Source organism: Coturnix japonica, chromosome 2 (genome assembly GCF_001577835.2).
Source record: "Coturnix japonica isolate 7356 chromosome 2, Coturnix japonica 2.1, whole genome shotgun sequence".
Classification (NCBI taxonomy): domain Eukaryota; kingdom Metazoa; phylum Chordata; class Aves; order Galliformes; family Phasianidae; genus Coturnix; species Coturnix japonica.
In genome coordinates, this window is record NC_029517.1 from 74,441,826 (window position 1) to 74,464,297 (window position 22,472).

The 22,472-nt window shown below is 40.2% G+C and overlaps 1 protein-coding gene across 15 annotated transcripts in view; it reads right to left on the reverse strand.

The window, feature by feature from the left end:
- HECW1 (HECT, C2 and WW domain containing E3 ubiquitin protein ligase 1) overlaps nt 1-22,472 on the reverse strand; it is a 203,647-nt gene that overhangs the window by 171,052 nt on the left and 10,123 nt on the right. For 2 of the 15 annotated variants that reach the window (XM_032442998.1, XM_032442996.1), the window contains exon 2: nt 3,647-3,752. The exons of the other annotated variants lie outside the window; for them this stretch is intronic. In XM_032442998.1, coding sequence (XP_032298889.1) covers nt 3,647-3,658 — 12 coding nt within the window. In that variant the 5' untranslated portion in view covers nt 3,659-3,752. The remainder of the gene's footprint in view (nt 1-3,646; nt 3,753-22,472) is intronic. 15 annotated transcript variants of the gene reach the window in all.

Consider the following 22,472-nt stretch of genomic DNA (forward strand, 5'->3'; position numbering starts at 1 on the left):
CCCATGAGAAGGTTGTAGGCTGCCAATGAGGTCTCCCTTTAGTCTCCTCTTTTCTAAGATAAGCCATGGAACTTGAGCTGCTCCTCCTACATTGTTCCCTCTAGACCCTTCAGCATCTTCATAGCTCTCCTTTGGACACTCTCTAATAGTTTTATGTCCTTTTTGTACTGTGGTTCCCAAAACTGCACACAGTACTCAAGGTGAGACATTACATTGTAGAGCAGGACAATCACTTTCCTTGACTGCCTAGTAACAACGTGCTTGATGTGCCCCAGAAGACAGTCAGCCTTCCTGGCTGCCTGGGTACACTGTTGATCTTACTCAACTTGCCTCATTTCAGCAGGGCAAACATCCAGTGACTTCTGTCTCAGTCTGTATGCATAGCCAAGGTCACCTGTTCCCAGGTGCAGAACTCAGCACTTGCTCTTGTTCAACTTCACAAGGTTGGTGATTGCCTATAGCTCACTAATTTGTCCAGATCTCTCTGCAAAGCCTTTCCAGCCTCAGTGTCAACAGCTTTACCCAAATTAGTTTCATTGGGAAAACTGCTCAAAAATAACTTCTAGTCCTATATTCACATTATTTATGAAAACGTTAACAAGAATGGATCCTAAAATGGGGCTGTTATGGTTTTGCAATTTCGTTGGTGTTGGTATTCCACATCAGAACACCATGCCTAATAATGGGAGTAAAGGGGACAAGTTTTTTTCTGTGGACTGCCTTAAATGGGCATGTGGGGAGTGGCACCGGAGGGGACGTGGGGAAGGGGACGGGGTTGCTGGCCCGGCTCCCTGCGAGGGGACAACGCGGTCGGAGCTTCCCGCTCCATCGGTGAGATTGGGGACTTGGTATTCTCTTTGTTGAAACTCTCTTGTTGTTGTTTAGCGTTATTAGGTTATTAAACTGCCGTTCGTTCTCAGATCACCTTTTTTTCTCCTTCATTTTTTGTTAGACCCAATCGCAATCTCCCTTCCCTTCCCCTCTCCCGAAACACACGTGGCCGCGCCGCACCGCGCCGTGCCGTACAGTGCCGCTAGAGAAAAGGGGGGAACTGTTGTTCCTGCTTCCCCGGGTTTGTTCCCACTGTCCCGGAGTGAGCTCTAGAGAGAACTCCGTGACAGGGGCCCTGGAGAGCCCCTCTAATGACCAGCTGCCAGCCTGACCAAAGAATCGTAAGATCACAGAATGGACCATGTTGAATAGGACCTCAAAGAATATCTAGTTTCAACCCCCCTGCCATGTGTAGAGTTGCCAGCCGCTAAGACTATGCTGCCCATACATCCAGCCTTGATGTAACCCCAGTTACTAAAACACTCTGGGCCCAAGCCATCAGCCATTTGCTTACCCACTGCATGATATTTCTGTCATACAGTTGTATGATGGACCTTTTGTCCAGAAATATACTAGAATAACTAAAATAACAATTTTTGCAAAAATGCCACATCACAGCTGTTTGAATTAGAGCACACAATAGTAATATTACATCATTGTGTTTATCACTGGCAGCCACAAGCTGCAGTTTCTCTGAGATAGACCTCTGAATGGAAACTTCAGTTTGGTGAGAAAAATCATAATGAGGAATGCAAAAGGGGAGAGGGGAAAAATGGATAGAGGGAAAAAATTCAACTGTGATTGAATAAATATAAAAGTCAATGAAGTTACTAGGCGATACAGATTTGAAGCTCATGATCCACAATGCATTGCAAGAGAGAGTATACTGTCAAGAAATGACTACAAGCCTGTGATGTTTCCATTTTCCATTTACTATAATATTTGCTCAGGGGAGACAGGAGCCACTTAAGAAGGACCTTCACTTCCATCCACTGTAGCTGCTTTCAGATTTCCATGAGCAACTTCATTATTACGGACAATGCTGTCTACTATAACTATCAGTAAATGTACACAAATATCTAATGACTTTTGATTGCTCAAACCTTGGACTAATGTAAGTTGCCCTCATGAAAGCAAGCAACTGAGTCCCTGAAGTTTTGGGGTTTTTGTCAACTGGAGGAATAGATTCCAAAACCTCTGCAAAAAAATTTACTTTTGCCTCTCAAACAGGTCCACATGTATGCATTTATTCTGTATACTTCATCAGCTATTTGTGCCCTAATAAAAACACTGCCCACAGGAAAATAATTCATTGGCAAATTAATATCATACTGTATTAATCAGAACAATTTCTGGGAAACAAATGGACAAGGATGTTTAAGAGACCTTAAAAAAAGTTCCCTACATAAACATACAGCCTGATGTATCAGGGCCTGCCATATATTACAAATCTTGCTATTTTAAACGACTCCAAATTTAAACTTTTGGTGTGGACTGGGAATGGCATCACCAGAGTTCAGGAATGACTGGCATCAAAGATCAAGGAACATTCACATCTGTGCTATGACCCCAGGGAAGCAGCAGGGTAGAGGCACCCGCTCAAGAGTATTCAACCTTTTAAGAAGTCTACCAGGCACACTATCAGTCAGAATAAGGTCTCATGTCACTGCAGCAAACACTGAAAAGTCACTGGTTATCAGCAGATTAGCTCCATCCTTTGAGGGCACAGAGCAGTGTTTTCACCCTCCTGGCTCCCTTCACCAGCTCCTACCAAAGTGATAAGTTGCGCTGTGTGGGCACTGCCTTTTAATTAAAAGCCTTGTTATGCTCTGCACAATGCTTATTTTCTAAGTAGTGCATGAAATGAAAAAGGAATATCTTCCAGCACAATGTATTCCTAGGAGCCTCCCATAATTAGGGCAGTCACTTAATTTTCACGTTATGGTTTCTACTGGGTTATGTGCCAATTAGAAAGCTGCTGTGATGTTTGTACCTCCCTAACTTCTTTTAATCCTTTTCTTAAAAATTCATGCAGCTAATGTACAGCTGCCTGCAAGTTCTATCTATATAACAACAAACATTAAATATTAAAGTGCCCATACAGAAGTATTACATAAGCTATAGCCAACTCAGCAGCACTAAACCGTGCCTTTTTAACCTGCTGATCCTTATGCATTACACCTCCCACTTGGTGTTCAGCTCTGACATGATATGGGTTTAGGACAAACCCCAAAGGGGGCTCAGCCTGCAGAGATAAGTGCTTCAGCCAAGCTCCTAGCAGCAACCCTGGGACATGAAGAGGAACTGCCTCTCAGCACCCTATATGCAGCACAGAAACAGAGCAACACCTCACCTCATTCTGTGAGATCAAGTGCAGTTCAGGGCTGTAACTAACTACACGCTGCATTTTAAGCAGCCCAGCCCAAGCCTTGTGCTTAATCACAGGCAGAAGTTCAGCTGACTTGATGAGGGTTGATTCTAAGCTGCTACAGTGAGCTTTTATTTAGAACTGAAAGAAATAATACACAACTACCAGACTTTGGAATATCCCACTTGCTTTCATCTCTTATCAGTGTAAAACCTCGAAGTAACAGTGCCTTCCACAGAATAGAGCATTTAGAAAGCATTAGATTCAGTTATTAAACTTCTCCCCTGAATATTGTGTCCTAGACTAAATAGTTAAGTTGTAATTTTAACTGATGAGAAATTGAATTGGGTCTAAATTGGCCAATAGACCATGTACAATGCCACAGTCTCACAGTGCATCCTCTAGCCTTGTTCATCCCACAGTGTCTGCTGCTCCCTGCCACATTACCTGCTGTACCATGCAAGGACAGTGGGCAGTCCTGTGGGATGCAGCTCAGCCAGCTCAGTTGCAGGACACAGGGGAGGCTTGTCACACCAAAAGGGTGACAGGTTTTCTGCAAAAAAAATAAAAATAAAATCAATCTCTGTATGCCTCCCTGGGTAGATGTCTTAGAATAATATGGAGAAAGAATTAAGATTTCAGATGTGGTAAAAGCCATACAAAGAGAATTATTTAAATTGTTGATTATACCACAAATTAAGAATGCTTCTTATGATCTTAATCCTCAGTGTGCTACACTTTTGCTTTAGGTTTCAAATTTCCATTACGCTTTGCTCTCTTGATATGAGAACTTAAGAAACACAGTACCTCTTTGTGGCTCTTCTCCAAATTCCACTTCCAAGATCTTGCCTGAACTGTAGGCAGGAGGACAGGGCACAATGCAGGGAGGACTGGCAAACCTCTGTATGTCAGCAGTTGTTTTTTTTCCTACTTACCATTACTTCTGCAAACCTCAGTTCTGTTTTTGTTATCTAGTTAGTATGTGACATTTATAGTCTCAACTCACTGCCTCAGTCAAAAATACGGTAGCAAAGAAAATGACAGCTGTAGCATATTACATCAGTTCTGTAACTTTTCTTAACCAGGTTTAAGAAACCATGGAGGGGGGGGGAAGCAAAAAAGGCTAGTCTGATAGGATTTGTTTTCCGCATGTCAATACCCATATCACCTGCTCTCATTATGCTGCCCCACACTGCACCTGTAATAATCCCATCCCAGGCATTCCGTAATTTTCTTGGCACAGAGGACAGGTAATGGACAAATAATTATATGGGTTGTACCACTCATCATTCCTAAATACCTATAAAACAGTCCTTTTCTCTACTTCCCCAGGGTCCTAATGTGTATTCTAAAAACTTACATGACTGGCCTATAGAATGCCTTGATAATAAGGTCTTTCAGAACTATCAAATGCAAATCTCTGAATCTGCTGACTTTCAATACTCTAAATTTAGAGTTTCTATTTTTTCTTCTTCCATCCAGTAACATATAAGCAATAGTCCTAAAAGACACAATACAGCAGCTTCAACTTAACACTGAGGTCAAAATGTTTCTATCTAGATAAAGGAAACTACTGTGATTTAATTGTGAAGGTCAGAAACCACAGAATATTCCACCTCCCATCCCCCAGCACTAAAATATTCTTGAGGAATAGTTATCTTCTGTGGATATCAATTTTCCTATTGGGGAAAAAAAAACAAAAACAAAACACCTGCAAATAAGAATTCCAGACTATCTCTATTCCTAAAATAACAGTTCAGTGTACATAACCTATGCAACCTACTTTCTCTTACTTTAACTTCCTACCTTTTCTTACAACTCACCTATATTAAAACTTTAACTGTTATTTTGTGTATTTGGAGATCACCTAGAACAGGAATCTGCATGGCACATTTTAACCATTACAAATATATTTTTTCCAGGTATCTTCTCTTCCCTAGGCTGACCTTAGCATCCTTTTTCATTTGTCATAACATATTAATGTTTGGTGCCCACCAGAAAGGATTATGAATCACATTGCTCTGGCCGCCTCCAAATAGGTACCAGTGAAAATTCTTTAGGATGCCTTAGTTTAAGAAGAGTTCCCATTGTGTCTTCCTGTGGCTAAAAATAAAAATTGCTGTCAAATACAAAAAACTGTATATTGATTTTACCATTGTCACGGTTTAAACAAAAATCTACCTGCATCCGTGACAGGGGGACATGGGCCCTGCAGGGGCCCTAGGCCGAAAGGAAAAGTTAATTAGGAAAAGAAAACAGAGGCAATGATCTAAGGAGGCACACTTATTTACTAAATACTATATCGAAATACAGTATAACACAATATAATACAATATAATTGAAATTAAGCTAATGAATCAAGCAAAATAGGAGAGAGAATGAGTCCCAAAACCGAGAGGCCTACTGCAAACTCTAGGCAAAACGGCTGAAGGCTCCCACACACTCCCCTGAAAGCCAGAACTCAAAAAAACGTCAGTCTAGCCTGCGAGAGAGATAATATAGTGTCCAGGTCCCGTGACCCATCTCTGACTGTGATGTTCTCTGGGAGATGTAGGCTTCTTCTGTAAGTTGCAGATTCAGTAAAATTATTCATGCTTTATATGATGTTATGGTGTGGAATACAGATAGCAAAATTACAAAATTATTAAACCATGACAACTATTTATCCTCCCTGTTCCTGCTCTGCAGGAAACTTCGGATGGCCTGAACAAAATGGGTTATGGGCTGCTCCAAGGGACTGTAGCTCAGCTGAGCAGGTGTAAGGCAAAAACAAATCAAATGTTACAAGTACATCTCAGAGTATCAAGAGTAAGTCCAAGGAGACAAGATGTGGGGCTGATCTAAATAAACAATAATTCCAGATTTAGGGTCTAATCTTAAACATGTTCTCCATGAAGAACGTGGGGAAAAGAGCCCAGAGTTCACTTGAAGAGTGACTTGAACAAGAAAACAGTCACGGGACTCTGTGTTCTGGTGGTTACACACTGTGAAAGCATTACAAGTTTTCTAGAGTAGATGAGCATCCGATTTGCCTCCCTACCCATAACCATCTGATTCTTCACTACAGTAAAACAGATACAATAGACAACTAATGTGACAAGATAACTTCATCTGAAGAATATGATAAAGACAGTATGAAATACAAATAGCAGTTACACCTATACAATTCTTTTCTTAATGATTTAAGTGGGTTTCAAATCCCTGAAAAAAAACAAGAGTATTGCCTGCAGCATTACCTTTTTAGACTGATGTACTAGTGTTTGCAGTTGACTGCAGGGATACAGCTAATTTCTTTTTTAATCTTTCTCATTAAACTGGTGGGAAAAAAAATCTAGAAAACAGAAACCTACTACAGAGTAGATACACAGTAGGACAAACACATAACCATCTCCAGTCCCAAGATGGAAGCATGCATTTCACGCTGCCAATCCCATACTCGCTAGGATTGATTGTGCTAGGAACAAATACATTGCCTGAGTGTACACCATTTCTCCAATGACCTCTGCAATACTTCTCCACTCCAGATGGGGCCTCACAAGAGCTGAGTAAAGGGGGACAATCACCTCCATCTCCCTGCTGACCACCCCTTTTTTAATACAGCCCAGGTTATAGCTGGCCTTCCAGGCTGCAAGTGTCCAGAAATAAATAAATAAATAAATCCAACCTGTATTGGAAACCAACACCATTTGCAAAAGAAGTAAACTTGAAAATCTGTGGGGCCACTTTAGTTTGCATTAAATAAATAAATAAATAAATAAATAATCACGCACTTCAGCAAATTATAAGGAATATAAACTAGACAGAGCTTGACTAACCATCCATATGATTCACCTTGGTTTACATTTTTCAGTAGAGATAAATTAAATTGGAAGGTTTATTATTGCCAACATCTGTGTTTAGGTTTCCATTCTGTAATCTTTCTGAATGTAGTGCAGACATTTTAGAAGATGAAGGCTATTAAAATGTGCTGCCTAGAGACTTCATGATAAATGCAAGATAAATAGGTTAGCTATTCCCTCTGGTGTACTATTCACATTAGATCAAAAAAGGCAAGAAGGAGAAGCTGAAAAATAAAAGTGTTAAAAAGTTACTTATAAAGTCCAACAGTAGGAAAAGAAAGAATGTAAAACTGGATTACTTAATAACCAGCTACTCCTAAATGCAATTTGACTGGCATAAAAAAAGACCATTATATCAACTTATAACCAATATCCAAACCTCTACCCTTAGTCATGAAACAGCCTCCTGTTTCAAGAGGTCTGGAAACTGTCACTTGGTCAGATGCTAATTACTCCCTGGGGATAACCTATTTTCTCAGCCAAGAATCCAGCGCTGCTGCCCACCTATTAAGTATTAGGTCAAGTAAAGGACTCCAACAGCACACCAAGCAGCTGTTCCTCATGACTGCTCAAATTACCAGCAAGGCTCCAAGGACATACATCTGGGAAGTTTTCCCTGGTACCTGAACATTTTTGTGTATTCTTCCATACATGTAGGCACCCTCTCCACAACATCTGTAAAATAACAGTGTCTCAGAGCAGCGCTGGAAAGGTGCAAGCACTGGGAAGTGAGCACTGGGACAGCAACGAGCCACTCTGCAAAGAAATTTCATTCCACAGCTGCTTCACTTGGCAATTTAAGAGTGTCTCTAATTTAATTTTGGCATATACATACATGAAGGCTGTGCTTTTGACAAGTTTCCTAACATTTCCCTTGCTACATCCCATCCTTTTTACTTTCCTTCTCTAGACAGGTCAAAAATAGTTTGAGTTTGTATCAGAAACAGGAAAATAATCATTCCCCTATACTCAGCTCTGATGAGACCACACCTAGAGAACTGAGTAAAGTTTGGGACCCCTCACTACAAGACAACGAGGTCCTGGAGCATGACCAGAGAAGGCAATAAAGCTGGTGAAAGGTTCAGAATAAGGGCTCTATTAAGGAGCAGCTGAGAGAACTGGGATTGTTTAGTTCAGAGAAAAGGTGGCTCCAGGGAGACCTTATCGCTCTCTACAACTACCTGAAAGGAGATTGTGGTGAGGTGGGTGTTGGCCTCTTCTCCCCTGTAACAAGCAATAGGATGAGATGTAATGGCTTTAAGTTGTGTCAGAGGAAGTTCTGGTTGGATAGTAGGAAAAATTTCTTCTCTGAAAGTGTGGTCAAATATTAGAAGAGGCTGCCTAAGGAAGTGGTGAAGTCACCATCCCTTAAGGCATTCAAAAATTGTGTAGACATGGCACATACAGATATTGTTTTGTGGGCATCGTGGTGATGGATTGATGATTGGACTTGATGATCTTGAGGTCTTCTCCATCATTTATTTTTCTATGATTCTATAGTCTGGGGGTAATTTTTTTATTTATTTTTTTTTTTTTAACACAATGTCATTTGTGAAATGGGAAATTAATTCCCCAGGTTTATTGATGCAGTGCATACATCACATGCATTAACACAAAAGGGAAGAAAAAAAACACATTGCAAAGAGGCATTCCACAAAATAGAAAGCCAAAACTAAGCACAAAACTAAAATAAAAATGCCTTCATAGATCACCTTGTTGAATTCTGCTGGAGTCAGAAGCAAAACACGCTTGTAAAATATTAACTCCTTTATCCATTTTACTTACACCAAAGAAGGTGCGTGCAGTAGAATAATTTATTGTTTTGATAATTGCAACACTGTAACGGGATGGAAATAACAACAGAAAGGCAGAGTCTATTGCTACAGCAGATAAGAACAGCAGCCACAGACATAACAGAAAAAGAGATGCTTACCTTTAGAAGGCCTCAGGTTGGCAGGTATCTCCAGTAAGAGACACCCTTGCCTTCACTGCCAACCCTTAAATGAGGCCTGGGAGGGGATGGATCCTGACTCCAGCCCTTCCAGTTACTCAGATGCACTGCATGCAGCTGAGCTCCCGTGGGTTAGTCCTGCCTTCCCACCAGGTACTCAGTCCCTGCTCCAGTCTGTGGCTTAGCATTTCTGCTCCGATAATAAAGAAAGCTTTTCAGTAAAGCAGTAAATGACTCTATGATTCTTCTTTTTTGTTTTATAACATTAAGTGGAGCACTGCAGAAATGCATGCTCTGTGTGTCTATTGTAAGATAGACAAGCTGTGAGGTTGCTTATTATTATTCTCCATGCTGCTTCTGATGAACAGATCTATGCACTCACTTTCCATTGGTTTAATCAAGGATTCTCTATGATACGCAATTAATCTTTAATATGAAAGTACTTAGGGAGAAGACAAAAAACACAGCTGATCATCCTGCCCACTGAAAACCAGATTAAGGAATTACTCAAAGCCCTTCTTCATATTGAATTTTTACATTTGTAAATCCCATGATATATGAAAGCTCAGTGAAACAGGTTTATTTTTACAATTCATGGAACAGATTGACAGCTTTCATTCAGATTGGTACGTTGGTAGTTCTTCAACAGTGAACCCACAACGGCACCCTTAGCACTCTGGGGCAAAGCAGAAGAAAGCAAGGTATTACCACAACTCACAGAAAGGTACTGGGGAAACATACTGAAAGCATGACACTGGCAAACCACACAGGAATTCTATCCTGGTCATAAACGTACATAAACACTGATGTGAGTCTAGTTTACCATGCCTTGCTACTCATTGCCTGTAAGGCAAGTCAGAAAGCTAAACTTTGAAATAAGGATGATGGTAGCTAGACAACCTGCTCTTGTTTCAGACAGGAAGTCAGCTGAAACTCTTCAGAAGCACGGATGGACTTCACCACCACTGCATATCCAATTCAAGTTTAAGAAACATTAATTGGATTTGGAAAGTCATAAGCACAGGAAGGAGGCTGAAAGCTGAGCAGGAATCAAAGACAAGTTCTATTGGTAAGGGAACCAAATTCCCTGTGATGTCTAGGCATGATAAAGTTATAGCCATCAGAAAAAAGGATTAACAAAGAATGAATTTCCACATCGACTGAGTGCTTTAAGGCGGCACCTTAGCTACAGACAAGTTTCTGTGTTTGTACTGGTATTTAGTAGTTTATCACATCTGTTACTTCTTTTTAAGAAAAAAAAAAAAAAAAAAAAAAGCACAGCCTAGGCTATTTATACAGTTAGCACTCCTATATGAGAATATACAATATAAGAATATAAGAATATAGAATATAAGGGCTACTTAAGGATTAGCTACTAAGATTTTGAAAAGAAAGTTCCTAAAAAAAAAACCAAAAACAACCCAAATTCTAGTCACTGTTCAAAAGAATAGTTATCAAGTAAAACGCAAAAGCAGGTAATAAACTGCCTATGTACACCTTTGACGATTGAATCTAATGGTTTAAACTGTTTTCACCACATCACTTCCACTGGGATCACTTCCAAGAGGTAATTTCTCAGCAGTTCGGGACATTAAGAGAAAACAAAAATCTGCAAGACAGTTCTTTTCCTCCTGCAGCTTAACATCTTCATGAGACTGGCTGGGATGTACCCCAGAATGCTGAAGAAATTAGGGGTGTTACAGCTGGATGCCTCTCAACAATTTATCAAAGGTTGTGGAAGTCTGCGAAGGTCCCTGCCTAATGAATGGAAACTAGCCAACACTATACCCAGCTACAAAAAGGACATGAAGAAAAGAGCCAGGAAACTACAGACCTGTTAGTCTAACCTCAGTCCCTGAAAGAGTTATGGAGATTACCCTGTGGGATACTTAATGCCCCTTGAAGAACAAATCTGTTATCAGGCATAGTCAACACGAGCTCATGAAGGGAAAATCCTGTTCTAACAAACTGATCTCCTCTAAAATCACCCACATGATGGGGAGGCAGTGGATGCAATCTTTCCAGATTTCAGTAAAGCCTTTAGTACCACACCTCACAGCACCCTCCTGGAAAACTTGTCCAGCTGTAACATAAACAGGCTTATCTCTGCTGGATGACAAACTGTCTTGACTGCAGTTTGAAAAGTGGTAGTGAATGGGACAACATCTGGTTGGCAACTGGTCACCTATAGCTGGTCACCAATGGTGTTCATCAGGGCTCAGTTCTAGAGACAGTCCCATTCAACATTTTTATCTGGATGCAGGATCAGAATGCATCCTCAGCAAATTTTCTGATGACACTAAACTGGGAGGTAATGCTTACTCCTCGAGGGACCAAGAGGCATTGCAGAAGGATCTGGGTGTATTGGAATATTTGGATGATCAGCAACAGCACAAAGTACAACAAAGGAAAATGCTAGGTCCTGCACCCAGGACAGAGCAATGCCAGACACAGGCACAGATGGGAGATAAGTGGCTGGAGAGTTGCTCAGCAGAGAGGGACCTGGGGATACTCATGACAGCCGGCTCAGCAGGAGCCAGCAGTGTGACCCAACAGCCAAGGGGCAAATGAAATAGGCAGCCAAGAGGTGATTTTCCCCACTGTATCTAGTATTGGTGCAGCCCCACCTGAAACACAGTTTGCAGTTCTGAGCTGAACAACATAAAAAGAACGTTAAGCATCCAGAGGAGGCTCCAAAGCTGGTAGCAAGTCTGTGAGGCCTGTCCTGTGAGGAGATGTTGAGGACAGTCAGTAAGCTGACAGGTAACCTCACTGCTTTCTGCAGCTCCTTGAGGAGGGGAAGCACAGGGAATTGCTAGGCTCTGCTCCTCACAAGGTGGGAATGGCAAAGAGCTGCACCAGAAGAAGGTGAGATCAGTCAATCAGAAACATTTACGTATGGTGAGTGTGGTCAGACACTGGAACAAGCGTCCTACAGAGGTGGTTGACACCTGTGCCTGTCAGTGTTTGAAAGCCATGGTCTGCTGGGTGCAATTCCCCTCTGAGCACTAACGTACTAAGAGACCCAGCCCTCCACAGTCCAGTAGAGCTGGATCCCATTACCTGAGCAGGGCAACACCTCAAGCTGTGGCTCCAGAACCTACATCAGCATCCAAAAGCTTCTCAGCCTGAAGTTGCCTTCTATTTGCCACACCAGTACCTACAGGAATACCAGCCTGGCTTAACTGTATTTCTTTTAATCAACAGGTAGCATTTAACCATGTATAGTCACCTCTGTAATGCACTCTAATAAAATACTTAAAAAAAACAGAACTAGAAAATAAAAAACTTCCCATCTTCACATAAATCTCACATGAAATACAGCATAATACAAAATTGGATAGGAATCACTATGAAATGAAAGAACAATATAGTAGCCTTGCATTTCTAAACTAGGGTCAATATGAATATTTAAACAACTTCTGAATTCTTTCTAATCATTTTAATCTAATCCCCAGTGTAGCTGAAATGTAGCTCCACATTGTAATTTCATATTAGGTTGCCAGTGGTAGCCAGACAAATATATAGGACAAGAAAAGCTGCCTTTTAGCTTCCTAACTAGTCAATGCACAGACTAAGGAGTAAATTATTCTGACTGTTGCCTGTAATCGCTGCACTGTAAAAACCTACTTTATGGATTATATTCAGACTCTAAGAGAAAGACACTCCATGGATTCTAGCCCTTACTCATATTTTCCCCACACACCTTCCCAGTGCCATTATCTTGAAAGATAAGTAACAAATTAACTGTTTTTCCAATTATCAGCAGTTTCAGAAAGCATCTCTAGATGAAAATAAATACGCATGCTTAAACATTTTCCTGAATTCAGACCATTACCAAAGGAACCGTGCTTTATTATACACATGTAGTTTAGATGTCTCAATTAACCAACTCTGCCTGGCCACAGCCTCCTTCCAGGAACTGAGCAGAGAAAGAATCCAGCTTTCTCACAACAACTAGAGGAATTTAATTAACTCCTCAACTTTGGCCCCTCTGTCAATTCCAATGATCTGATCAATGGGGTCAAAAGCTACAAGGGAGGCATGATACGAGAGAGACAAAGAGAAACAAGAACAGAAGAATGTTATTCTGCAAGCCTCATTTCATTAGAAAACCAGGCTAAAGAAGTATAATTGGACAAAAGACTTGTGACAGCAAATCCCCTGCTTGTGTGCAAGAATGCAGCTGGGCAGCACAGTAGTTGTGGACAAAGATAGATTTTGAAATGGTGTGCCTACCCTGTAGCAAAAAGAAGAGCAACTTGCAAGAAGCCATTATATCACCAAACCTCTTTCCATTCTCCTCCCCCTGCCCTTTTTAATTTTAACCATGGTGAAGGCTCACTCCAACACTGGGTTTCTCTTTGTTTGACACTATCGTAAAGTTGTAGGTCTGTTTTGTGAAATATGTTGCCATGAGAACTAATGTGTGCTGCCATGGAGACGATGTCAAACCCAGCCTCACATCTCAGTAGACTAAGGAAGGCAAGAAGATGAACTGGAGAGGAGAAATTCTTCCTTGAAAACTGAATGTTTTGAAATACTAGCAAATGTAACAAAAGTAGTGACAAAAATCAAGGCCACTACTAAGCTATCAAAACTTACTAATAATTCATATAGTGCTCCCTGAGGTGTCACTTTGTTTTCAATGATGTTCTTGGAAGGAGGGTAGCAAAATTTTTCAAAGTGATTAACAACATACATGAAAATCTAATAAATTCATTCTTAGACTATCCAGGTACCAAAACATGCCAGCCCAGCTATTTTTCCCAACCAAATAATTTTAAAACGCATGGCAGAGGGGGAAAAAGACTATTAACCGCAATGACTTGCAAAAACTGCATAAAATGCATATGTTTAATAAGATAACTGAATTAAAAATGACTCATAACATACACATGTAGTCAGATTAGGGCCTCAACTAAGGAGACAACTAAGAAACTGAAGATCAGTTCAAAATAAAGTAAATAGAAATTTATCTAGGTCTCTTTTTAAAGTATATGGTGGTTACCAAAAATCTTGTACTCATTTCCTGAACTCCAAAAACCTGCCATTTCTTTCTTCTGCATTCTTTAAATGAAAAGAACCAGCCATAACTAAAAGCCACCACTAAATTACTTTAAAGACTTATGAGGTATCTTAAATCCTCCCAGTAGCTAAATCCTAATCATTTAGGCTCCCTGAACAAAATCTGATAGACTGCCCTTAAGCCCATTCAAATTAATTTTACACAGAGTCTTTCTAACCATCTTGCAGAGTTTTCTTGCTTCAATGTATCTAAATCTTTGTCAGAGAAAACAGATTCAGCAAGAGAGATATGAGAATGTTGAATAGCTCCACAGAGGCTGCTGAAACCTGAAATCCTATGAAAACTATATTTTCCCAGATATATAAGGCACTCCAAATGTGAATTCCACAAGTCTATATGTATGATCAACACTTCTAACACACGGGCAGAAAAGCCTCTCTACTACCTGACAAATCAATGTTGTGTGCTATGCAGCTTGTTTTCAGAATCTGGGGAACAAATAAACTGGAAAAAGTCACTAAACAAAATAAAAAGGAAGTATTTTTTGTAATCATTCAGCAATAAAATAACTTCTAGTAACTAAATTCAATTTTGGCGAGAAATAACTTTCTGTAAATAATGTATATTTTAGACAAGAATAAATTTTAGGATTCATAGACAACTCACAAATAAACTTTTTACTTTTAATTTTCTTTTAAAGAAAAACACCACAAAGCCTTTTAAAAATGGATTATTATCCTTCAGTGCCCCTTTCCAAAACCAGCCAGGATCTAACTGATCTCACTGTCATGGGGAACAGTGTAAATCTTGCAATACACCTGTACTAAGATGCACTGATTTGCTGAGTTGCTCCCCTTCTGATTGTTCCATTTCACATATCTACATTATAATAATAAACAGGAATACTGATAAACAGCGTTTGAGGATTCTCATCTAAAAAGATCTTTCTTTTCACTCAGACTGGCAAAGGCAGATTATAAAACTACAGGAAATTCGTTTTCACCATATCATGAACAGAATTAAGTTTATGCTATATATTCCACTTTCTTCTCAGTCTCACTGGTTTGGCTACAGATTACTTGAGGTCATGGGGGAAGATATTCATCTGCAGTAACAGTATTTCTTCTCCTTAGGTATGATGTAAATAACATGAAAAAACACTTCATGCTCTTTCCTCAGCTAGTGCTGTCGCACCTATCATAGAACTGGCTGTTGGTACGCAGTATACCTGACCAGTTCATTAATTTTACATACCTTGTGGTAGAACCCAGGGAACAACAACAACAGCAGCAACAAAAATGTCTTTTAGCTGTTGCTTTTTTCTTCTTACCAGACTCTGAATTTGTACCATCTTGTTGCTTAGAGTTCATACATACCAGACACTTCTCCAGGACACAAAGGCAAACTCTGAGCCAGGTCAGAGACTTCAAAGTCTAGACAAAAGAATAAACAGTGCCTGGACTATAACCACTCTGGTAGGCATTTACTTTATTGAGAGATCCCAAGAGCTCTTACAGTGGGCCAAACCCAAAAAAAAACATCAAGAGATTGAGGACGGGATGTTAAAAAAAAAAGATTCATCAAGAAAAAAAAAAAAAAATCACCTCAAACCAATTTAATTTCCTCTTGTAGCAAAGTGATAGTTTCTGTGGCTATAGGGAAAAAAAAAAAAAAAAAAAAAAAAAAAAAAAACCCACACCCACAAATAAGTAATATCGTGGCTTCAAATAAGATTTTTTATATAATCTCACACAATAATCCCACAAGAAAGTTTTAAAAATATGATCTAGTTGAAAATATCTCAGGCTAGATGGAAAACTCAGTGAGCAATATCCAGACATCACTGTACAAACTGTAGCACATGTTCAGTAGATCCTGCAGGCTGTCCCTGCTCAGTGGTTTCTTTACCTGGATAACAAAGTAGGAGTAAGCTTTAACTGAAATAGGCTTGAATTCTGCAGACAAACACTGCAAATATGCTGGAGGACAGAATCCAGTATGATCTTGACAAACTGGAGAAACTGGAAAAAACGAAACAACAGAAGAGAAGCACAAAGCTATACAAACAAAGCAATTGCATAAATATAACTAAGAGTACCCCTAGCAAGGTAGGAGTCTTGTGGGAGAGGAATCGTTGGTAAGAGCGGATGACAAACTGAACTCATGTCACAGTCAAGCTATTGAGCAAGAGACAAAAGAGGAGGTTGGAACAAAGAGGGCTGTGGCCCGCAGAATGCTTGAAGTCATCCTCCCACTGTAATGAGCATTAGCAAAGCTTGAACTGCAGTACTACATCTGCTCCTGGACACTGCGTTCAAAGAAACTGGCACTGGTTAGCAAAAAAAAAAAAAAAAAAAAAAAAGTTAGAAAGCCTGGAGGTAGAGTGAGAGGAATGGTGTAAGTAACATGATTTACTGTTCACAATGCTACTGCAAAGAAAACATTCTTTTTGTGCCCACAGTAGACAGGATGAGAAGCAACAGGACTGATTATACAGCAAGAATCAATGTTAGATATTATTAAAAACTTTCTAATGGTATCAGAGAAGCTCAGGTACATGTTTTGATGAGAGTCTATGGAATCCTCATCCTGAGAAGCATTTGAGCTCCCAAGGAGCTTCTAGCCAAAATATAAGTAAACAAAAGCCAAGCAAAATAACTAAGTGGTCAGAATTTGATTTCTTGTAATTGCAGAATTACACAGCAATAAAGTATTCGAATATGGGGGTGTTTTTCCAACTGGCATTTTCTATCATTTGCATACCTCCTATTAAGATTTGCAGAAGACAGTGGGACACAACAAGATATGATAGTTCCTTTAATTTCTTGTCAAATTCTCCTTCTATTTTCATCTGCAATGAAAGACAAATGGGACAAGAGCAATGGCAGGTACCCTCTTTGCCACGTGAGAAGTGAGAAAAAATCACTTACATTAAACTAAAGGCTAACTAGTATAAAACAGATTATGGAAGCAGTAGTCACTCAGAGCAAAGGGATAAATAATGCTTTTGCTAGCCATTACACTAACAGTGAGATTGAGTGAATACCTTATAATTGCTGAGACAAATCCAGTCACTATGGCGGGCACAAGAGCAATGGCCCAGCCCTTACAGCAGTGACAGTCAACTTATGAAATCACATATCATTATAGAAACTGTGCCCAACATTTCAGCCTTTACCTTTGAACATTATTCTCCCGGTTTATTAAAGACCCCATGAGTCAAATGAATTTCAAAAGCATTGCCTAGGTGAGTAAAGGGTCAAAGGTAAAGTCCTGTACATTCCTTCTTCCTCCATTCATATACTTTTTCCACAGTTTCCCCATTTGGAATGAATGATGAAACTCCTCCCTTCTACAGCTGAAAATGAATCTGGATTCACTGTCTCAGCACCCAGCTCTCCACACTGCACCTTTGAGAGGACAGGTTAGCAGCTCCCCATCACGCCTCTACTAGGCCTTGGGCAGCAGGAACCCACCTAAATAACAGCTTTTGCTGTTTCCTCGATGTCTGTCATCACACAGAGCTATTCACATCTTGGCTGGCCCTCTGCATGCTGATAGCTGCCCTCTCACCTTCTGACATGAGCAGACCATACATGGAGAAATAACCTCAACTCAATGCAACATAAACCTACTAAAGCACTGGTGAACTTGCCCACTCTGCTCAAGATGCAGACTTATGGATAGCATGGCTGTTGAACAGTTCTTTAACAAATGCCATGCACTAGACTGCAGCTCCCTTCTACCCACTGGAAGCAGCCATTGCCTCAGAACTGCGGCCAAGGAGAGGCAATGGCAGGGGCTGCTGCATGGCCACAGGCTCCCACCAGCCCACTCCAAGGAACTTGTATGCCATCCCACAGGTCAGACGTGCTCCCTGCAGTACTGAAAGGAGCCTTCAGCAGCAGAGTAAACATGGCTTCAAGCCACTCTGCAGAACATCCTACCTCCAGGCTGAGTATGCTGTACAGCCTCTTACTGATGGGCAGGTGCTGCTATCAAATTTCTCCCTCATCTACCAGCTTTTTGGCAATCCACAATAGGTCAATCTTAATGCAACTTCATTTTCTTAATTAAATTTTCTGTTAGGTATCATCACGGGGGACTATTTTTCTTCACTTCCATTATTTAATATTTCAGAATAGATACAGTTTTATCCTCTCAAGGCTTAGAAAGTTTCTCTCTTGATTAAACCTACAACAAGATTACAGGATTTTTCTTTTTAAGCAAATAACATTCACATTTGTTAAACAAACAACATATAAAAAAGTCTATATCTTAAGGTGTGGGAAACTAAGGGAAAAGGTGAAATGGTGAAGAATTCACCGGATTCAGATGACACAGCAGTGAGATATGACTAACTGGGAGGCACAGGGCTAGAAGAAAATTGTGCCTCAGGGATTGGAATTAGAATTAAGGGAATGGATTTACAGAGTTAATGCAAAAGGAGTACCTGAAAAGCAACAGCATACAGTTTAAAAGTAACAAATCAGGAGAGTATGCAGGTACCAAAAATGAAGGCCAAACAGAAGACTATGAGAAGATTTAGAGAAAAAAATAAGAACATAGATAAGGAACAGCTCGTATATAGAAGACAACAGTAGTTAAAGGACATGACAACGGTCACAAGATGAAATGGAAGCAAAGTGATTGCTCACCTCCTCTTCCAGTACAAGAAAGGGAGCGCAATAGAGTTCAGGCTCACAACAGACTAAAGGAGGGGATTCTTAATGTGATGGATGGGTAGTTGAGCTGTGAAACTCATTTTAACAGTATTATACATGCATAAATATGCTCAAAGAAAAGTAGAAGGTGATTCTTGGTGCAGATCTTTATTAAACAGTACTAAAAACAAACACCCAGTTCTGCACATGAATAGAAAATGGTTAGAATTGAGAGCAAGAAAATAATATAGAGAGGCTATTTTCTCATGGCAGACAAAAGCATTTGCTATGTTCTCTACATGTTCTCCTTTAGCCACAGTGGAGATAATTCTATTCCAACCTTTTGTTTGACCCACTGTAGTCATTCTTACACTGGGTTACACTAATTTCTCAGCGACATCTTCATTTTAGTGTAATCCCTGACAAAATGCCATCTCACTTGCTATAGTTTCTTGGTAAGTCTTTACTCTTAGGTTTTCAGATCTTTTCATAGGTGACTTCTGTCACAGTCACAAACACTTTAAGCTAGTACACAATGACAAGAAGAAATACCGTGCCTCCCTCCATTCTTTTTCTGTCTGCTTACATTGACATAACTGTTCTTCAAACAGCCAGATAAATCTCATCTGGGTTATAATCATGACATAAAATAATAGATTACTTCTAGCCTGGGTCAGTTCCCTGTTGCAGTTCTCCACACGGCCACACAAATGCATGTGTCCTGTCACAATGAAATGAGTCATGTTCCAGAAAGAGCGGCTGGAAAAGCAGCAGGATGCACTAGGATTATTTATTCTGGAAATGAGAAAGCTCAAGGAAAACCTTATCAATGTAGGTAGCACATTGGAGGGAGTGAAGACAGAGCCAGGCTCTTCTCAGTCATGCCCAGTGACAAAACAAGAGGCAATGAGCATAAAACGAAATAAAGAAAATTCTATTTAAATGTATGAAAGAACTTCAGGCCACAAATACACAGGTCACAGAAGAGTTATATTGTATTTGCTATTCAGTTATCTAGGAGGAGGTTGTAGGGGTCGCAGTCCAGCCAAAAAAGCATTTAATTAAGTTCTTAAGACTCAGTCTACAAACCAAAAATGGCTAAGAAAAGCATAGACAGCACAGTTATGATCTCAGAAGGATTCCCATTTTCAACCATGGAATGCAAGACACTTTAAAGGAAAATAGAAAGAATTTGTCACAATTTTATTCTTCTTATATAATCGTCATCAACCATCAGCCTCTAATAACATTAAGCACAGTGATAAGTCTTCTGCTGTTCCTCTTTTGTTTTGTCCATGGGCAGATAAAAAGTTTGACAGCTCCAAGTTTTGCCCAGATGATGTGGCTAACTGGAGCCGGGGAACCAGTGACCCTCACAGCAGAGAACCCCACCCATCATCCAACAGAAGGGGCACAGGGCAAGGGAAGATTGAAGTGTAAACGCATATGCACAATACAAGGCAAATGTTAGTAAAGATACATAATAGATAGGTGAATTAAACAGAAAGAAATCAGGGTAACAAAAAAACAACAAAACTAACCTTCAATTTCTTCATTTTATTTAGAAGATAAAAAAAGCTACTATGTTATTGCTGCATAGTGTGGTCTGAATAAGTTAAACTGATTGGTTAAACAAATGCACTGTTGAGCGTTCACACTAAGAAAAAATGCATTTTCCACCTGCATGTTTCAGCAGACTAAGCAGCCAGAGGATGGACTTCCAACTCACCGGAGCAACCCACAGAACATGGCATTAAAAAGGTCTTTGTAGGAAGAAGACAAATCATCACAAAAGGAAAGAAAGGAAAAGCTCCTGAAACAGTAAGACTTTAACTGAAGCTACCATTTTTCTATTTGTTGCACTGCTTGATTTCACTGCCACAGGAGAAGGAAAGCTAAAATAGGTCATATCTCTCCCTTATTACAATCACTTTTGAATGACCAGTTGCAAAGAGTTTGCCTTTGCTGTACCTCAGCAAATGAGGCCAGCAGTGTCAAAGTACAAGCCTTCTTGCAACTAAAAATAAGGTCATCTTATTACTGAAAACAGACAGACCTAAACAGCAGAAGTGTGTTTAACTTGCACCAGCTTAAGTTTAAAGCTCCAACATTTTATAGGCTTGCTACAGAGAGAATAGACATATTAGTTCCAATAGCTATAGAAAAGGTGATTGTGATGTGGAAGGAAGTAGAGATAATGACAAGAGGGAAAAAACTGCTCCTAGCACCGGAGCACCGTCAAGAGGAAGAAAAGAAAAAAGTGCTCCACTAATGTCTGTCCCACATGAAGGTGCAGCTACTTTTTTTTTAGTTATTTTAAGGACTCATGTGCCAAATATATCCTTACTGCAAGACCAGTGGCTTAAATGGACCCGTGAGATTGGCCCCAGGCTTCCACAAAGTAAATACAACAGGATGACAGCCATGATGTGCTAGAGACAGGAAATAGTTTTTAAGAAGTGGCTCTCTGAAGCAGAGTACGTCAAGCCTCCTTTTCAGCACTGTAGGAAATAAAAACGTCTTGAAGTTTTCCTGAAAGCTGAAGCACAACAACAACCTCGTCACACCTCCAACTCTGCTCGCCCCCCAACTGGATCTGATCATTAAAAAAGGCTGCAGGGCTCCAGCTCCTTTGAATAGTTGACAGCAGCAACACGAACACATTCTCACGAGGTACATTTTGGTTGCTTAAAAGTTTTTTTTTCTTTTTTTTTTCTTTTCCAAAAAAGCATTCCACAGGCAAATTTGCATGCAGAAATACATAATATACCACCCCCTCCTACCACATGTGCAAGCACCAGAACTATCTGAAGAAGGCAATTACACTGCTTGTTCACTGTAGTTATACAATTGTACAGTTTTACAGTCAACAGGTAAACAGACCATTGCATATGAAAGATTATTGTGATAGAAAGATAATCTATGATAAATGGAAAAATGCTCGCTGAAGGTGTACAGTAAACTCCCCACAGGAGTGATCTCCAGAGAAAGAGATCCTGCCTTAGTGGCAGTCAGCCCTTAAATGAGATCTGGGAGAGGTGGAGCCAAGCTCCACCCCTTCCGGTAGCACAGCTGAATTACCTTCACCTGTGCTCCTGCAGCTGACTCATTGCTTGCCTCATGTGGTTAATCAGAGGTTCAGGCTGTGATCAACAGTTTCCCATACATTCACACATCATTGGATTCCTTTTCTTCCCTGGAAGAGGGAGAAACCAACAAAAGGGTCATCAAAACTTGGATGATCCAACATAAGTAGATGCAAGTAAAAAGAACATTTTCTAAAGGAGGCTTGATATCCTCAAGGTGGCTTTCATGGAGACAAAATCAGCTCTTTACTGGAGCAGTCATTATGCTCATAATTACACTGTGTTTCTAACATATACATGACATGAGTTCAGTGTACAACTGAAAAAGTATGTGCAATGGGTGTTGGAGGGGTTAGTCTCTTGTTTCCAGCAAACAACCCTCTGGTGAGGCACCAACCCAAGCTGCCTGTGTGTGCTGAGCTCAGCTGCCAAGGCTGGCTGGAGGCCCTGAGTCAGCTCAAAGCTGAGAAGATGAGCCAGGACACCACTGCAGGAACACAGTCTGTGTGCAAGAGCACTAAGCTTGGCTAGGGGTCTTTGAGAAAACCTACTCCATGCCAGGCCTCCGTGGCCTAAAATATGATATTTCTCCTCCAAGGTAATGATATAAGAATTATGCCTCATTACACTTGATACTTCAGGTGGATCCAGAATTTGTCTGCTAACTTAAGCACACATACTTCTGCATGAAGTACATCAAACGA